The 17,462-nt window shown below is 40.2% G+C and overlaps 1 protein-coding gene across 3 annotated transcripts in view; it reads right to left on the reverse strand.

The window, feature by feature from the left end:
* IL12RB2 (interleukin 12 receptor subunit beta 2) overlaps positions 1–13,226 on the reverse strand; it is an 87,153-nt gene extending 73,927 nt beyond the window's left edge. For 2 of the 3 annotated variants that reach the window (XM_024984942.2, XM_005204447.5), the window contains exons 1-2: positions 13,082–13,226; positions 976–1,087 (exon numbers count right to left, since the gene is read on the reverse strand). In XM_024984942.2, the coding sequence (XP_024840710.1) occupies positions 976–1,051 (76 nt within the window). In that variant the 5' untranslated portion in view covers positions 1,052–1,087; positions 13,082–13,226. 3 annotated transcript variants of the gene reach the window in all.
* Between the last annotated feature and the right edge of the window lie 4,236 nt (positions 13,227–17,462).

Here is a 17,462-nt window from a genome sequence, read left to right on the forward strand (position 1 = left end):
TGTGTAATCCATAGCATTATTTTATAATAAACAGAAAATATTTAGGGGCTCTGGTATGTTTGTAGTGGGAATCAGGGATGGAAATTAGGTCTTACTATGGTATTCCTCCAAGATGTAAGACCCTAGGTAGGATGAACCACTCCCAATACAGCTAATACTAAAGTACACAAAAGTATTTTTCTTTTAAAAAGAATTCTCCATATTGTTTTCCTTATGCCAGATCCCACAATAAACTCTTAAAGAGAGATCATTCTTACTCTCCAGGTGGTTCTGTATATGTAAATACAACAGCTAATTGCGAATTAGCAGTTTTGGTAGTATTCAGTAACTGCTGATGAAAAAAAAACCCTTATAGATCCACCCTGAATTTTTAGATATGATATAAAGTCTCCACTGAAAGTCTTTTTTTGTTAATTGTAAAATTGCTTGGATCAACTACCATAAACAAATTGGTAAAAAGTTACTTAAGTCAAATAAAGGAAATATTAAATATTTATTTTAAATGAAAAGTTTCCATTTTTATTTTCAGAAATAAATCTCTTTCTCTCTCTTACTTTTATGTTTGTTTTTTGTTTCTTTGATCCTAATGGGTTAGAAAGTAAAAAATAAGATGCCAATAAAAAAAGCAAAGAAAATGACAGCCATTATTTTCTTTTTTAGCAGAGCTGAATCCATCCATGAATACTCTTTGTTAAAATTCATTCATGATTTTTAAAACATCCATTCATGATTCCTAGCCTGGTTACCTAGTCACTTTCTTAAGAGGAAAAGATATCACTGGAGTTTCAATCATTAATATAATGAAATAAAATACATATTAGTAACATACTTAGAACCAAACTTATCCACTTAAACTTGACCGATTGCTTTAAAAAGACCAACTATCAGAACATTTACCGCAAATGCATATTTCATCTGTAACTGATAATTTAAATAAAAAATTCCTCTGAAGATTAGATTACAGAAATATCTTACCTATTTTTGCCTTAACTAACAGCAACATGATGATAAAAATAAGTGCCAGGGAGCACCCGCCAACTGTATGTGCCATGAACAGTCAATTCTGGAATACACCTCTGTATGTTTCCTTGTAAAAGAAGACAAATTCATTCATGTTAAATACATTCAGAAAATACCACAACCAAAACAATTCAGAGGGCTTAAAATGCTCCTTTAATTTACTCTGTGTTGTTAAGAGACTTTCTAAAAAATGATGTTTAAAACCAATAAACTAAAAATCTTAGCCACCTCTAACCCTCATGTCATTTAAGCTTCTTGGGGTCAGCAAAGAGTAAGCGAAGAGATCTGACCTATGGAGTCCTTTAGAACTGGGTTTAAATACTTTGAGCCTATGGGCAAGTTACTTAATCTGAGATTCAGTCTCACCCAAAGCTTTTTCCTTCCAAACAAGTCTGCGTCATCATAGTCAAATGTACTAGTGTTAAAATTCCAAGAGTAGTGAGAATTTCTGATCTAGTCATGTGCTCCTGGAAGTAACAGGAGATTAAAAAGTGGTTCATAACCACTACTACCCCGCACACTCCACAACTCAGTAAAAGACTGATTTCCTTGGCAGTAAGAAAAGAATTCCAAGGGTTCCCAGGGGGCTGTTTGGGTTTTCCATAGGTTCACTTTTCCTTGTTTGCTTGTTTATTCATTATTTATTTAGTTTACTGAATATTTTTATCTTAAATGATTTGGAAAATGCAAGTTGGTGATTTCTGTTTGTTTCCAAATACAAACCTAAGGAATGGCTCTAGCAAATTCTCTAAATTCTATCAAAAGTGGGCCAGAAATTCAAGAAGCAGGGCTGAAAAGCTGTGTGATGTTGGGCTGTTGGCAACCAGCCAATGTCCACCTCTTATTCCCATGCCCAGAAATGTGCCAGAATACCACTGGAGAGCCTCAGAAAAGTTCACTTATTCATTCAACAGTGATGGTTACCTTTCATCTGCCAGGTGCGGTGTTCAGTGCTAGAGATACTACAGTCCTGCTCTAGCTGGCTTCCTGGAAACTATCCCCTAGCTTTTTTGACTCCTGTATTTAGCATCTTTTCAATAGCCTTTTCTGGTGGCTCATCCTTTTTCTCCTGACTTGAAAGTCTTGGAGGACCTCAGCACTCAAGACATTTTCTTTTTCTCTATTTCTACTCTTTCCTGAGGGGTTTCATCTGGTCTCTTGGCTCTCAACACCATCTGTAAGCTAGACTCTCAGATACTTATCTTCAGCTCAGACACTGCACTGAGTGCCAGTCTCCTATGTCTGTCTCCTTGGCATCACTTCTCAGATGTGACTACTCCATATTAACATGTTCAAATTGAACTTTGGTCTCCTTTCTCCAAATTGGTTCTTTCTCTAGCCCTTTCTACCTCCGTGAATAAAATTTTTATCCTGTGAATTGCTAAAAAGAACCTAGCTGTCCTCCTTCATTGCACCCTCTCATACCCCACAGCCAAATCACCATTGCTACTGCTAAATCACTTTAGTCATGTCCGACTCTGTGCGACCCCGTAGACGGGAGCCCACCAGGCTCCCCCGTCCCTGGGATTCTCCAGGCAAGAACACTGGAGTGGGTTGCCATTTTCCTCTCCAATGCATGAAAGTGAAAAGTGAAAGTGAAGTCACTCAGTTGTGTCCGACCCTCAACAACCCCATGGACTGCAGCCTTCCAGGCTCCTCCATCCATGGGATTTTCCAGGCAAGAGTATTGGAGTGGGGTGCCATTGCCTTCTCCGTTAAGTCCTGTCAATTTTACCTCCTGAATATATCACAGATCAGTCCTTTCACCGTCCTCACCCCAGTCCAAACCTCAGTTGTCATCTCCCCGCCAGATGACTGCAGGAGCTCCTTAATGTGTCTCTCTAGTCCATCCCTGCCCCTTTCTAAGTCATTTTCACATAGCTGACTACCTTAGAAACATAAATTGGATTATGTTCCCTGCTTGGTATCATCTCTATTTAAAACCCATCAGTGGATCCCCCTGCTGTTAGAAGAAAAATCCCAAATTACCATACATTACTCTCTCAGCCACTGGCTGGCTTCACGTCTCCTGTCTTGCTACCATGATTTGCTCTTTTTTTTTTTTTTGCCTTGCTGTTCTGCTTCATTCACATTGGCCTTCAGATTGTTCCTTGAACAAGACATGCCCTCTGCTGCTCCGGGAACCTTGTACTTTTCATTTCCTCTGCTAGAATTCTCTTCCCCTGGCTCTTAGTGGCTGACTGACTTACATCCTTCAGATCTCAGATCATGTGTCACTTCCTCAGAGAGCCCCTCCCTGACCACTCAGCCAAAGTGGTCTTGCCCAGTTCCTTTCTACACATCACCTTACTGACATCATCAAACAATCTCCTGTTTTGATTGCTTATCAGTCATCTACCTTTTTGTTAGAATTTAAGCCACCACAAGAGCTGGAACATTGACTGTCTTGCTCGCTGCTGTATGTGAGCACTTGGGCATGGAAAAGAAAGGCCTTATAAGCATTGAAAGAAAGAAGGGAAGGAGGGAGGGAGGGGGGAAGGAATATGAGTTATAGAAAATCCCCTATAAACATCCCTGTGGGCCCTGCAGCATAGTGCTCCACCAAAGATGTCCATGCTCTAATCCACAGAACCTGTGAATAAATACATTGTGTTACATGACAAAGGGATTTTGGAGATGTGATTAAAGTTAGGGACCCTGAGGTACGGTGATTACCCTGGATACCCAAGTGAAAATCTGCTAGTCTCTTAGTCATGTCTGACTCTTTGTGACCCCATGGACTGTTGCCCACCAGGCTCCTCTGTCCATGGGATTCTCCAGGCAAGAATACTGGAGTGGGTTGCCATTCCTTTCTCCAGGGGATCTTCCTGACCCAGGGACTGAACCCAGATCTCCTACATTGCCGGCAGATTCTTTACTATCTGAGCCACCCGCAAGGGCCCAACCTAATTGTATGAGTCCTTAAAAGTGGATGAGGGGAGCGAAGAATTGGTCAGAGAGCCATGATGTGAGGACTGTGGCTGCTGCCTTTGAAGACGGAGAAAGGGGCTGTGGGCCAAAAAACATGGTCGCCTCTGAACTCTGGAGATGAATCTCAGTTTGCAGAAAATATAACATGTATTCTCTGGGCCTCAGTTTAAAATGTCTGAAAAACACTGACCTAAATTGAAATCTGACAGTTCAGCTCTCTCTAAATCATAAAGGCCAAGGTCATAGCATTCAGTGGCTTCTGTGACTGGTAATTCCTGTGGTCATCACCAGCTACATCCTCCACTACTGACACTATTGCCTAGCAACACTGAGCTGCTCCTGGTTCCCCCACACATCCCATGCCACTTCATGCTTCTGTGTCTTTGTTCATGGTATTCTCCTACCTTTCCACTGTTCTTGGACTCCCTAAGTCTTCCTCATGTATCCCAACTCAGCTCAGACACTTTTTATTCTGTCATTTACTCGATAAATAAGAATTTAGCAATTGCCAGGTGCCAAGGACTTGAGAGTGGAGAACAAGACAGAGTTTCAGCTTGCATGGAGCCAATATTTTGGAGTAGGTAGACAAAAAGTAAATAAATAACAAACAGATACATTCAGATAATAACAAAAGATTAAGAGAGGCTAAGGGGAGAGAGTCCCTGGAGAGCAGAGAAGCTGGACAATGAAGGCCTTTCTAGGAGGTGAAACTTGAGCTGCGATCAGCACAGGCCAGGTGAAGGCTCAGAAAGACTTTTCCTGGCAAAATAAATATTGAGTGCAAAGCTTGAAGGCAGAGGAACGGGCTTGCTATGGTTGAGGCACAGAAATAAGGTCAGAGTAGCTGGGGAAAGTAACTGTGTGCAGAGTCATATGAAATGAAATTGTAGAAGGCAGGAGCCAGATCTGCCATGGATTTGTTTGCCATGGAAAGGAGCCTGGATTTTACTCTCCAATCAATGGGAAACCACTGTGCATAATTAGTGGTTTTATTTATTTATTTAGCTGGGTTTTAGTTAGGGAGAAACAAGATACGAATTATATAAAACATACACACAAATACAAAAGCAAACAGAAAAACTAGTCTTGGCTCCATGTATGGAGGCTGGAGTAGAAGCAAGTGGACCAGTTAGGAAGCCAACTGGGAACACCCAGGTAGGCAATCCTGGTGATGTGGACCAGAGGGATAGCAGCAGAGATGGAAAGAAGTAGCCAGATCTTACAAGCCTTACTGATGTCTTTTGGTCAGACTGTATCTTGTATCCTACTTGTATCTTCATATCATTCTGGCATCCTCCTATCTTAGCACCTGCCATAGTAAGTAGAACTGATTTCTTCAGGTATCTGCCTGTCTCTTCCATTATCTTGCAAGTTCCTCATGGGCAGAAGCCACAGTTTGTGGCACATAGAAGACATGTGCTGGCAAATTCCCTGGTGGTCCAGTGGTTAAGACTCTAGCCTTCCAATGCAAGGGGCACAATTTGATCCCTGGTGGAGGAACTAAGAGTCATGTCACATAGCAAAAAATAAAAAAAAGTATTTAGGACCAACATTGTCCACATCCAGATAGTGATGTTTAAAAATAAAAGACACATGCTGAACTGAATGAAATTTAAATGGTTTTTCTGTTTTTTGCTTCTAGTTAGTTTAAAATGACTACAGTACATTAAAACTACATTACGTCTCATTTTGCTACCTTTTGTTGTAGCTATCTTAGTTCAGTTTAAAATTAGTTTTCATTAAACTTTGGAATATTCTGGCATAAAGGAAATAATGGATTGAACTAGAAGATAACTGAATGAACAGATATACAGGGATTAGAGGTTTCTGCTTCCTAACTGCAAAGGGTGTCCACAGTGTATTATTTTTCAATGTGCATTGCAACTTATGAAGTTATAACATTCTCCGAATAGTAAAATATTAGTTGGTTATAATAAGAATTTTTTAAATGTACATATGTATATGAAATATATATATATACACCTACATATGAAATAGGCAAAATAGAGGATTTGAGTTTACATAGTACACTGATCCAAACACAAATATGCTTATTTTCTCTGAATGACCAGGTAAAACAATTTCTTCATTTATAAGAAACAACCCCAAAGACCTTCAAGTAAATGAGGTATCTTCCAATAAAATGAAACCTTCTATCAACTGTAAACATCCTTCATACAGTCTGCCTGGAGGGTCGATATTAAAACTACAACTCTGTCTTGAATCAGAAAATCAAAGTGTGCTGTCATTGACTCATCACTCAAGTGGTGACAGTTTCCAGACAATGAAAACAACGTCTCAGTGAGTGAGCCAGGGACCAGCCAGAAATACAGTCACTGGCAGGAGGGCAGAGAAAGAATTCCCCCTCCATGAGCCTTTCTTTCCCCACTGCTCCAGGAAGAAGCACAAAATAAGCAGCTACTTCAAAATCATATTTGACTAGGCTAGGAAAAACTCTCATCAAGGGTGGTAATTTCATGTAGGCAGGAACTCTTCCTACTTCCACACTACTTTTTTTTCTGTAGTGCCATAGTAAGCTCAAGGAGCAGCATGGTATGGTGGAAAAGAAAAAGGCTAGAGAGTCTCAGTTCCACTGTGTGCTGTTAACTGTCAGGGTGCCATTTACTCATTCATGCCAAGAGTACAGGGATACCTACGTAGACCAAGTTACTGGGAGGATGAATATGTCCATGGCATGGACTCCTAAGAATATCCAGCACAGGGTAGGCACTCCACTGAGACTAGCTCCCCCATTTCCTTCTGGATCCAGGTTTTGCCTTTCTTTTCTAAATCGCTTATGACTTTCAACGTACTTGAAATGTATGTTTTGTTAGACTAGGTAAAAGGTCATGTGTTAGTTAATCTTAACCCTGGCTTTCATAGAATTTAAGAACTCAGAGGAAGAAGGAACCTCAAAGATTAGCTAATAATAACCATGCCCTACTGCTCCCCTCCCCTCCCAACAGCTGACATTTGAGTCTGGGCCACCACAGAACAAGAAAGTGATTGTTTTGAATGTGCATGAAGGCTGTCTGCCTTACAAATACAGACCATTAATTACCCAGTTGATTTGCTGAGGCAGGGTACAAAATCCTTCTCTTCTGCTGGCAAAGTAATGGGCAGGTCCTATGTCTTACTGGTGGCAAATCAGCATATAAAGACAACACTTTGGAAGTCATATATTCTACATTCCTCATTTTATAGGTAGATAAACTGAGCCCTAAAGAAAGGAAGTAACTTGCCAAAGGTCACATTAATAGCAGAATCCAGATCAGAATGATGGTCTTATAATTTCTAATCCAACATTACTTCTTGCAGCTGCAATTGCTTCTGATCAGTAGCAATAGTAGCAGCATAAAACTAGAACTAGAACTAATATGAACAATGCTCTTAGTACTAATAGGAATTTGTTTGTTGATCTCTTATTATGGTCATTGCACATTACATCCAGTCTTTAGGATACCCATCTAGTAAAGCACTTACAGTGCCTAATGCTTTAGTGTTCAGAAGGTTGAATCACCTACTTCCCTCAAACAAAGATCAAATGACAAAACCTAGTGTATGCACAATATGTATCCATTTCTAATGACCTATTCCACTGTAAGGATAGAAAAGGAAAAGTCCACCAAATAGCTAACTTGAAACTCAGCCTTTGGAGCCAAACTTCTCCTCCTCAAGCCTTTCACAAGTGATGTTATGAAAAAGAGTTCCTTACCCAAAGCATCATCTCCATTTTGCTTCTAAGACTACTATTTGTTGAAAAGTCTAACAAGCCATAATATGGACAAATCCTGGCCCACAAGTCCTAGATTATCAAATCAGCCCATTCATAATGTCATGTCAGATGGTGTAATGCAGGTACGGTCAGCTGTGTCTGACTCTGTGACCCAATGGACTGTAGCCCTCCAGGCTCCTCTATCCATGGGATTTCCCAGGCAATAATACTGGAATGGATTGTCATTTCCTCTTCCAGGGGATCTTTCCAATTCATGGATCAAACCCATGTCTTCTGAGTCTTCTGTATTCAGTTCAGTTCAGTTTAGTCGCTCAGTCATGTCCGACTCCCTGAGACCCCAGGAATCGCAGCATGCCAGGCCTCTGTCCATCACCAACTCCCGGAGTTCACTCAGACTCAGGTCCATCGAGTCAGTGATGCCATCCAGACATCTCATCCTCTGTTGTCCCTTTCTCCTCCTGCCCCCAATCCCTCCCAGCATCAGAGTCTTTTCCAATGAGTCAACTCTTCGCATGAGGTGGCCAAAGTACTGGAGTTTCAGCTTTACATCAGTCCTTCCAAAGAAATCCCAGGGCTGATCTCTTTCAGAATGGACTGGTTGGATCTCCTTGCAGTCCATGGGACTCTTAAGAGTCTTCTTCAACACCACAGTTCAAAAGCATCAATTCTTCGGCACTCAGCCTTCTTCACAGTCCAACTCTCACATCCATACATGACCACAGGAGAAACCATAGCCTTGACTAGACGGACCTTTGTTGGCAAAGTACTGTCTCTGCTTTTGAATATGCTATCTAGGTTGGTCATAACTTTTCTTCCAAGGAGTAAGTGTCTTTTAATTTCATGGCTGCAGTCACCATATGCAGTGATTTTGGAGTCCCCAAAAATAAAGTCTGACACTGTTTTCACTGTTTCCCTGTCTATTTCCCATAAAGTGATGGGACCAGATGCCATGATCTTCGTTTTCTGAATGTTGAGCTTTAAGCCAACTTTTTCACTCTCCACTTTCACTTTCATCAAGAGGCTTTTTAGTTCCTCTTCACTTTTTGCCATAAGGGTGGTGTCATCTGCATATCTGAGGTTATTGATATTTCTCCCGGCAATCTTGATTCCAGCTTGTGCTTCTTCAGGCAGATTCTTTATCACTGTGCCACCTGGAAATGCCAGATGGCTTAAAGGGGAAGGAAAGTAACCATGTCAACCCCCTCTGCTTTTTCTTCTTTTTAACCAACAGTTCCAACCACCATTACATGAGCCAAATTGGACACACACCTGTTTTTCTTTCTCATGCAGCTGCTGACACTCTCTTGAACTTTGGCTTATCTCACCAGTAAGCATCTGTAGTCCTAATTTTACCCATGTACAGGAACTTTCTACTCTTGCTTTCTTCTCTTGAATTCAAGGGTTCCTTCCGCCCCCTTTTTTTTAAATTTCAGAGTGTTTTCTCCTTTCCCTCTTTATGATTTTTTTAATCATTTTCCTTAACAAAGATCTCCTTTGCTTTTCTCCCTTCTTTCCTATTTTTCTAGAATGTTCTATTTCTCAGTCCTATTTGTTTCATTTCCACTTCAGATATATCACACTGGACATAACAGGCAGGCTCCAGACATGTTGTGTGTAAACAAATTACATTTAAAACTTATTAGGGAATCTTATCAGGACCCAACTGCAGAATCATGTGTACTGTGAACTGCCTTATAAATTGAACAATCACTCCTACAATAGAGAAATAAAAAGGAAATAAAAGAATAAGACATGACATGGATGGAGTCTTGAAAACACAAGGTACTTTCAAATCAACTGGTGTTATTTGCAATGTTTTTTATTTCTTCGTTTAACTCCACAAGGCTACAATTTTCAAGGCACTTGTTCAATTAAGTTTCAACAATCCAACCTTCTCTATTTTCACTCTCTGCATACTTCAAGAGTTATAAATAAAAGAAGCCATCTTTTCCTGGAGAGGATGGTGTTCTGAAAACAGCATGGTGTGTGGGGCCAGAGGACCATGCTGGGGCTGCGTGCCATCCTGGTTTTTCCACTTCTATTTGTGTCATTGCAAGTAACTTTGAAAAATGGCAATCCATATTTATTGAGAAAATTAAATCTCTCTCTCTCTTAACTTTTCTTCATGAGTTTATTGGAAAGGTCTCTCCTTGGACACATTCAACCTTGAAGTCTCTATTTGTGGGCAATGGCATGGGAGTGGCAGGCTTATCCTTGGATCTTGTAACATCTTGGCAAGTTTTGTAACATCAATCCCTGAGTGTTTCCTGAGTGCTATGAGGCATTAAAAACATTAAAACACATTATGATTACTTTGTTCTAATAGTTTTCTAGGAATTTCACAATTATCTTAATATCATTGGAGGCACTCTGGGTGGGGGCTGGGGGGACTAAACAATACAATACTCCTCAAGGCTTCTTCTATAAACTAATAATTCAGCCCAAATGTATGCACTAACAACCTCATGTTTCAGCATCTCTGCCTGATGTTTTACTTAATATTTTCCTTTTCTTCTGCATATTACTGCAAAAGAGATGTAAATTAAGATTCTAGTCTTAATAATCTTTTATAGGCATTTACTTAGCAATTTACCAAAATGCAGAGTTTTTAATATTTGCTTTCCTACTAAATAGTTAACTATTGGTATTTCTATTCTACAAGTGGAGAAATCTGCAAGTTGATCACAATAATAAGAAAAACAAGAAGTAAATTCAGAATTAGATAAATTAGAACTACCTTCCATGCTTGAGTTTCCTCAATTATAAAATAAAAATAGCACCTACTTTACAGGATTATTGTGGGAGTTAAATGAGAAGCTCTTAGCAAAAGTGCCTGGTATATAGCAAGAGCTCAGTAAATATTATCATCCATTATTATTCTTATTATAAGAAAAAAGATAATATCACTTACTTATCAAGGACATTGTTAGAATCAAGTTAGACAGTCTTGCTTTTTGACCTCTCTCTTGGCCCATTCATCTGGCTTACCACTGAAGGATTAGTTTGATTAAAACTAGATACTATTCCTGCTACATAAAAGGTGATTTTATGCCACCTATCATTTATGACAAAGTGGCTCAGCCATAAAGAATCCATCTGCAATGCAGGAGGTGCGGATTCAATCCCTGGGTCGGGAAGATCCCCTAGTGAAGGAAATGGCAACCCACTCCAGCTTTCTTGGCTGGGAAATCCCATGGACAGAGGAGCCTGGTGGGCTATAGTCCCCAGGGTCGTAAAAGAGTCAGGCACAACTTTGCGACTGAGCATGCACACAGTTTTAACTTGAGGACAGGAACTGAGACTTATATTTCTTTATATTTATTACAACGATGAGCTGCTGCTGCTGCTGCTGCTGCTAGGTCACTTCAGTTGTGTCTGACTCTGTGTGACCCCATAGACGGCAGCCCACCAGGCTCCCCCGTCCCTGGGATTCTCCAGGCAAGAATACTGGAGTGGGTTGCCATTTCTTTCTCCAATGCATGAAAGTGAAAAGTGAAAGTGAAGTCGCTCAGTCGTATCCAACTCCTAGTGACCTCATGGACTGCAGCCTACCAGGCTCCTCCATCCATGGGATTTTCCAGGCAAGAGTACTGGAGTGGGGTGCCATTGCCTTCTCCGACAATGATGAGCACAATGTCTTGAACATAACAGATTTTCAATACATACTTAAAAAACATTTTTACCATTAGCAAAGAGCACCGCTATGTTCCAAGGACAAAGGAAATTGGACAAGGCTTCGTTGGGATTTGGCTTTCTTTCTTTGGGATTTAGCCTACATAAATGTACATGCAGAAGTTAAGAGCAGTGTTGCAAGTGTAATTGCAAAGATGACAAATAACTGGCCAAAGAACAAAGCAGGTACAACAGCAACAAAAAGTCCACAATTGAGAAATGATTACATTTCTACATTTCTACAACATCTACTGTATTTATAGGATTTTTCTCCCATAAAAATCTCATATGTGCTTTAGAATTTTTCTACACTGTAACTCAATTCTAATGCAGGAAAGATTCAGATCAGATCAGTCTCTCAGTCGTGTCCGACTGTTTGCGACCCCATGAATCGCAGCACGCCAGGCCTCCCTGTCCGTCACCAACTCCCAGAGTTCACTGAGACTCATGTCCATTGAGTCAGTGATGCCATCCAGCCATCTCATCCTCTGTCATCCCTTCTCCTCCTGCCCCCAATCCCTCCCAGCATCAGAGTCTACGCTTGCTAAAATTTGGGGATTTATGTAAGCATCATGACATTCAAAAAACATGATACATGATAAAAGAATGTTGCAAACTCTTTACCAGTCTTCTGTGCTCAAGAAAGTGACAGTAATGAGTTGAGAATTTCATATAAAAATGGAGGGGAAGAGTGTCAGCTCTCAGCCACTAAGGTCCTTTTAGTTATATGCTGGCCACAGAAATAGGGCACTGTACCATTCGTTGCTAATGGGAACTTGAATCTAATGTTTATTTACCAAGTGGAAGTGGATATAATGTTCTGAGTCAGAGGTGCAAAGGCAAGAAGCACAGAGTCTGGAGCCAGAAACCTGTAACCCACTATCTGTGTGAAAGTTTCCACATCTGTAAAATGGGAATACTTATAACTGGTTCACTGGGTTTTTAAAGAGTTACAGAGTATAACAATGATACCCAAGGGCCAAGTACATAGTAAGTGCTCAATGATTTTTATTCACATGGGACATACACGGAAGGGATTATAACAAACCTTTAGAGTTTTAAAAAAGGCTAAAGTCTAATTTTGCCCTGTTCTTTAGACTATACCATGGAAAAAACTCTTTGCATGGGTTTGGGTTGCTGTTCATAAAACTGAGATCTAATCATAGGGATACATAATCTTCTTCAAAGCTTTTATTTAGTGTCCTTCAACCAGGTGAAAAGGGCCTCCCTAAAGAGACATCTCAGATGAGAGAAGAGTCTGGCCAGGCGGCTGGTCCCAAAGCATTCTGCTAGTGACTGGCCAGGTGGGGACTCTGGGTCTACAGAGGCCCCAGACAAGTGCGGAGAAAAGGAGAATTCACCCCTATGCAAGACCAAGTTAAGATTCCTCAATATCTTAATCACAGAAGGTCTGCTTTCGGGCCCCGAGTCACTCCCGTGGGCCTTGTCCAAGGCTAGAGGGGTGCCCGCTGCCCTTTCCACAAGCCACCCGCGCATCCTCCACTGAGCACGCCCACCCATTCAACAAGCTCAGTGGAGGATGAATCTGAGCGCCCCCTCCCCTCCATCTGACCCCCTACCCCAACCCGGCACCCTCCTGCGAATAGCCCGCCAGGACCTTGGTTAGAAGGGGTCGTCCCCTAACCCCCCTCCACGGGAGAAGCGAGGCACGCAACCCTGGGGTCTCTGGTGCCCCGACCCCACCCAGCCCCGGTCACTCACCGCGCGCGTCGCCTGCCCGCGGCTCCGCTGCGGGGCGGCGCGGAGCCGGTGGCCGGGGTGCTGTGGGGCGCACGTGCCGCGCCGGCCGAGCGCGCTCCGGGCGTCCTGGTGCCGGCGCCTACCCCGCCGCCAGCCCGGGTGTGGGTGCTCCAGCGCTGGGGCGCGCGGGGACGTGAGGCGGGCGGGGCCCGGGCAGTGGCGGTGGCTGGGACCGTCGGCGGAGGGAAGGCAACTGCGCGGTCAGCGGTGGAAGCCGGCCGGGTTCCTCCCGGCGAGCTGTGTCCGTGTGTCCCAGAGCAAGGTAATTACCGCTCCACACCTCTGGTTCCCCTTCGGTACACGAGGGTCGGAAAGCCCGGCTCATCAGCCTGAGCGAGGGCTCACCGGGTTGGGCAGGTAAAGTAAGCGCCAGGGTGTGAAAAGCACCACAGAATCGTGTTCTTGCCACAGGAAAGCGGCACTTCGTTGACACTCTTTAGAGAACTTTCCTCAGAGATGTTCTTCCTCTGTGCTTGCCCAGCGCTTACGACACCGCGGTTTCCAAACGGGGCTGTGTGAAAGACTGGATGTAGGAAGAAAATACTAGAACTTTCATTGGTGTTTGGTAACTAAAAAGTAAGGGAAAATGTACATTTAATAGTTGGCATGACCCCGACCCTAAATGGTCCCATGTTCCATATATTTTTTTTTAAACACTTATTTATTTATTTGGCTAAATAAATAAATTTGGCGGACTGTTAGTTGGGCCATGTGGAATCTAATTCCCCCTCCAAGAATCGGACCGGGCCCCCTACAGTGGGTACCGGGAGTCTTAGCCACTGGACCATCAGGAAAATCCCATGTTCCATATGCTGTAAGTGGGGTTCGAGGGAGGAGGGGAAACTGCCCAAAATGCAGAGGGGATGACAGAGGTGACTTTACTTATGACAATATTTCATTGAATCTAGGAATTCAACTTTAAGACTGTTTTTTTATATACTAGGAAGAAATAAAAAGAACTGTCACATAAAACTTACGACATAATGCTTCCTTGTCACTTAGAATATTTGTAATTACACTCTTATTTTAAAAACACCCCTTTTAGGCTGATTAGACATATGTGTTTATTATCTGTCACTCTTGCTCATTCAAAAAGAAAAAAATAAATTTGTTTAAAATAGTCTTTAGATACCTTCACATTCAGTGATCATACTCCTGGTCACTTTTTGGGTTTCACCTGATATCATCCTCTGTGATATGAGTGTTGATATTGATATCATATCAACATATGGTATCTGTGTTGTGATATAAGAAAGCTGCATTTCTTACAAGAACGTCCCACTGTTACCCCTGGGATGTTCTTCCCTTCCTCTGAAACCAGTCCAAGGCTCACTAAGCATGTGCAAAGTTAACCACCTCACCATATTGTTTGGGTGGTAGGCATAAGACACTTCTCAATTTTGGAGCTGTTAAATATGAAAAGTGTGCATCTTAGAATTGACAGTGTATAATTAGTTTTCTGAGACTGTAACATTGAAGTTTAAACACTCCAACAATTTGTCTATGTGAATATTTTGATAAAAAACAAATTCTTAAATTGTAGAATCTTAATAGCACTGGGTAGTGAGATAGTGACTATGAAAATTATTTGCATCAAAGTTAAAAGAATTCAATTATTATTATTAATTTTTTACCAAAGAAGGCAAATATTTTAAACTTGCCTATCTTTTCTGTGATGATATGTCTCTTAGTAGTATGTTACCTAATAGACTCTTCTGGAAAAAAATAAAAAACAAGGTTTGTTTGTCCCTTCAAACAAATATACATTTCCACACTGAGGGAGAAAGGGCTATAAAGAAAAAATTTGAAAACGAATGTTTCAAAATATTACCATTATTGGGGTTTTTTGTTTTGTTTTGTTTTGTTTTGCTAAAAATTATGTAACTTCATCTGTCACCTACAGAAAAGCACTTTAAAATACTTACAAACAAGTGTTTTATATTTTGTTTCAATCTTTCAATTGAGTGAGTGGATTTTGAACCCTTTGTTTAAAAGTATGAAAATAGAGCAGCATCTACTCAGTTTGAAAGGACAACTAATCAGTATCAGGAGTAGTAAAATTATGGTAACCAAATGTAAATAATAGGCTTGTATAATTCATGAATTAGCTTATTTTTCTCTTAGTTTTAGTGAGAAGAAAGGCTTTTTATTTTGTCAATAAATTATCAAAATGTATCTTATTCTATCTCATTTTAAAATTAATTTATATTTTAGTGTACATTTTACAGTATATATGTTGTAACTGTATTTGCAAAATATACTTATTATGTATATATAAAATTTATAAGTTAATTTTAAAAGCTGAACATATATTGGGGATATATGCACAAATCCCTTTAATTTTAAAAGCCACGGACAGACTAAAATATTTAAAAACCACTAGTCTGTTAACCTCTAACTGCAGCATGTTACAAAATTGCTGCGTCAGATACAAGATGATGTTCCAGTGCATCTGAGCTATTTTCTGTAGGGGAACAGATGAGAGGTAATGGAGAAAGAACTTGAATTTGTTAAGCAGCAAAACAAATTATGAGAAAACTTTAAGATGCAGGCAACAATGATAACCTTCATTATTCTCTTTTCCCAAGAGGCAAATAAATCAGAAGATGACTAATCTTACATAAGTATTATTAGAGAAATCATCTTCTTTTAAATCCATCAGTATATCATTCAATTAACTATACCCCTCAATTAAATATTGAAGGAAGGCTTGTGTTAATAGTTGCTAAAAACAAAGGTGCTCCCATCCTCCGTGAACCCTCCTTGTTACTATAAGCTCCATAAGTGCAAGGACCACATATCTTATCTACTCCCTTATCTCCAGCACTTGGGACAGTGAGTGGTACAGAACAGGGGCTCAACAAATATTTCTTGAGTTGAATTGACTTGTTCTGGAGAAATCTCATTCTCTGTGATCAATCAAGATTATAAGTGATGTTGAATCTTCAAATTTGCAACAGAATTTTTAAAAAAGAATAGTTAGAAAATTATATATAGTAGTTTTTTTTTTTTTTTTTAGTAACTCAGTGACCCTTCCATATGGAATCTAACCATCAGTCAATATCTTTCTGTTTTCTTTCATTTCTCTTCCTTTTCTTCCTCCTTCTTCTTTTAATATCTGGGGAGTTTCCCTAGTAGATACATGGTGGTTGACTGTGGTTACCTGTCTAGTTAGAGAAAAGAAAATCTTGCTTCTATATTTTCTGAGAACAAGCCCTAGATAACGAAGAAAGCCTGGTGACGCAAGAACCTGACATACAAACCAAATTATCCATGTATGATGATTAGGATGATTTTTAAGTCTGTAGATGTGAGATGGCCATCTGTGTATCTAGAACCAGATGATGCACTTGCAAATCAAAAGCTCAATTAAGTGAATAACCACAATGACAAATACTATTCTAGGAAATACTAGTTCAGTTTCCATTTCTAGTATTTTTCCATTCCTTTAAATGTCTATTTTGGTTCATTGTTGATACCAAAAGTCCTGAAAATACTTTCAGTGTGCTATGAATAACTGAGTATCATTTGTCAATAAATATTGAGATGGTTGCCAACATAGTGATTTAGTGTATCAGACAAATGTTGGCACCAGTTAAACTTGGTAAAAAGTTTCAGACATACATTTTTAAACTTTTATTTTAAGAAAGAGATTAGAATCTAAAATGAATTATTCATCCTTACTACTTCACTTTGCAAAAGTTCCATTTCTGAAAGCTTTTGTTTAGTTATCAATTTTACTCATCTGTCCTAAGTGTTACATTTACAGGACCCAAATAAAACCCCTAAATATAATTGTACTGTCATATGTTGAAAGGCTTACGTAAAACATTGTAGTGCAAAATACTTAAATTATTAGTAATCCTCAAAGATTCTTAAAATGTAGAGTTGTAACTTTCCCACAACTGACATTCAGCAAGCACAGATGTTGTTTACAGAGGAACAAACCACATGAAAGATGCCATGTCTTGGATAGGAGCGATGCATTTTCAAGAGCTTTTTAGGTTGCCAGAAGCCTTGTTAAATGAAAATAAATATCAAAAAGTAAAATGAGACATGGGGCAAATTTAAAACACTGACAGCCACAGGGTTCCACACAACATAAATTGGATTCACAGCCTGACTCTGCACTTCTCAACAGCTAAATCTAAGAGACATGATACACAGGATTCATGGATTCCATCATGTAATAACTTGTAACCTGGGCATCAGAAGCAGAACTTTTGTGGCTCAAGAGAAAGTGTATTGTAGGTTCTCCAAAAGAGGAGAGTGATTCACATAAAAGACAGGTTTCTAACAAACATTTCTAACCAAAAATCACACAGTAGTTATTTAAGTTAGT

Source organism: Bos taurus, chromosome 3 (genome assembly GCF_002263795.3).
Source record: "Bos taurus isolate L1 Dominette 01449 registration number 42190680 breed Hereford chromosome 3, ARS-UCD2.0, whole genome shotgun sequence".
NCBI lineage: Eukaryota > Metazoa > Chordata > Mammalia > Artiodactyla > Bovidae > Bos > Bos taurus.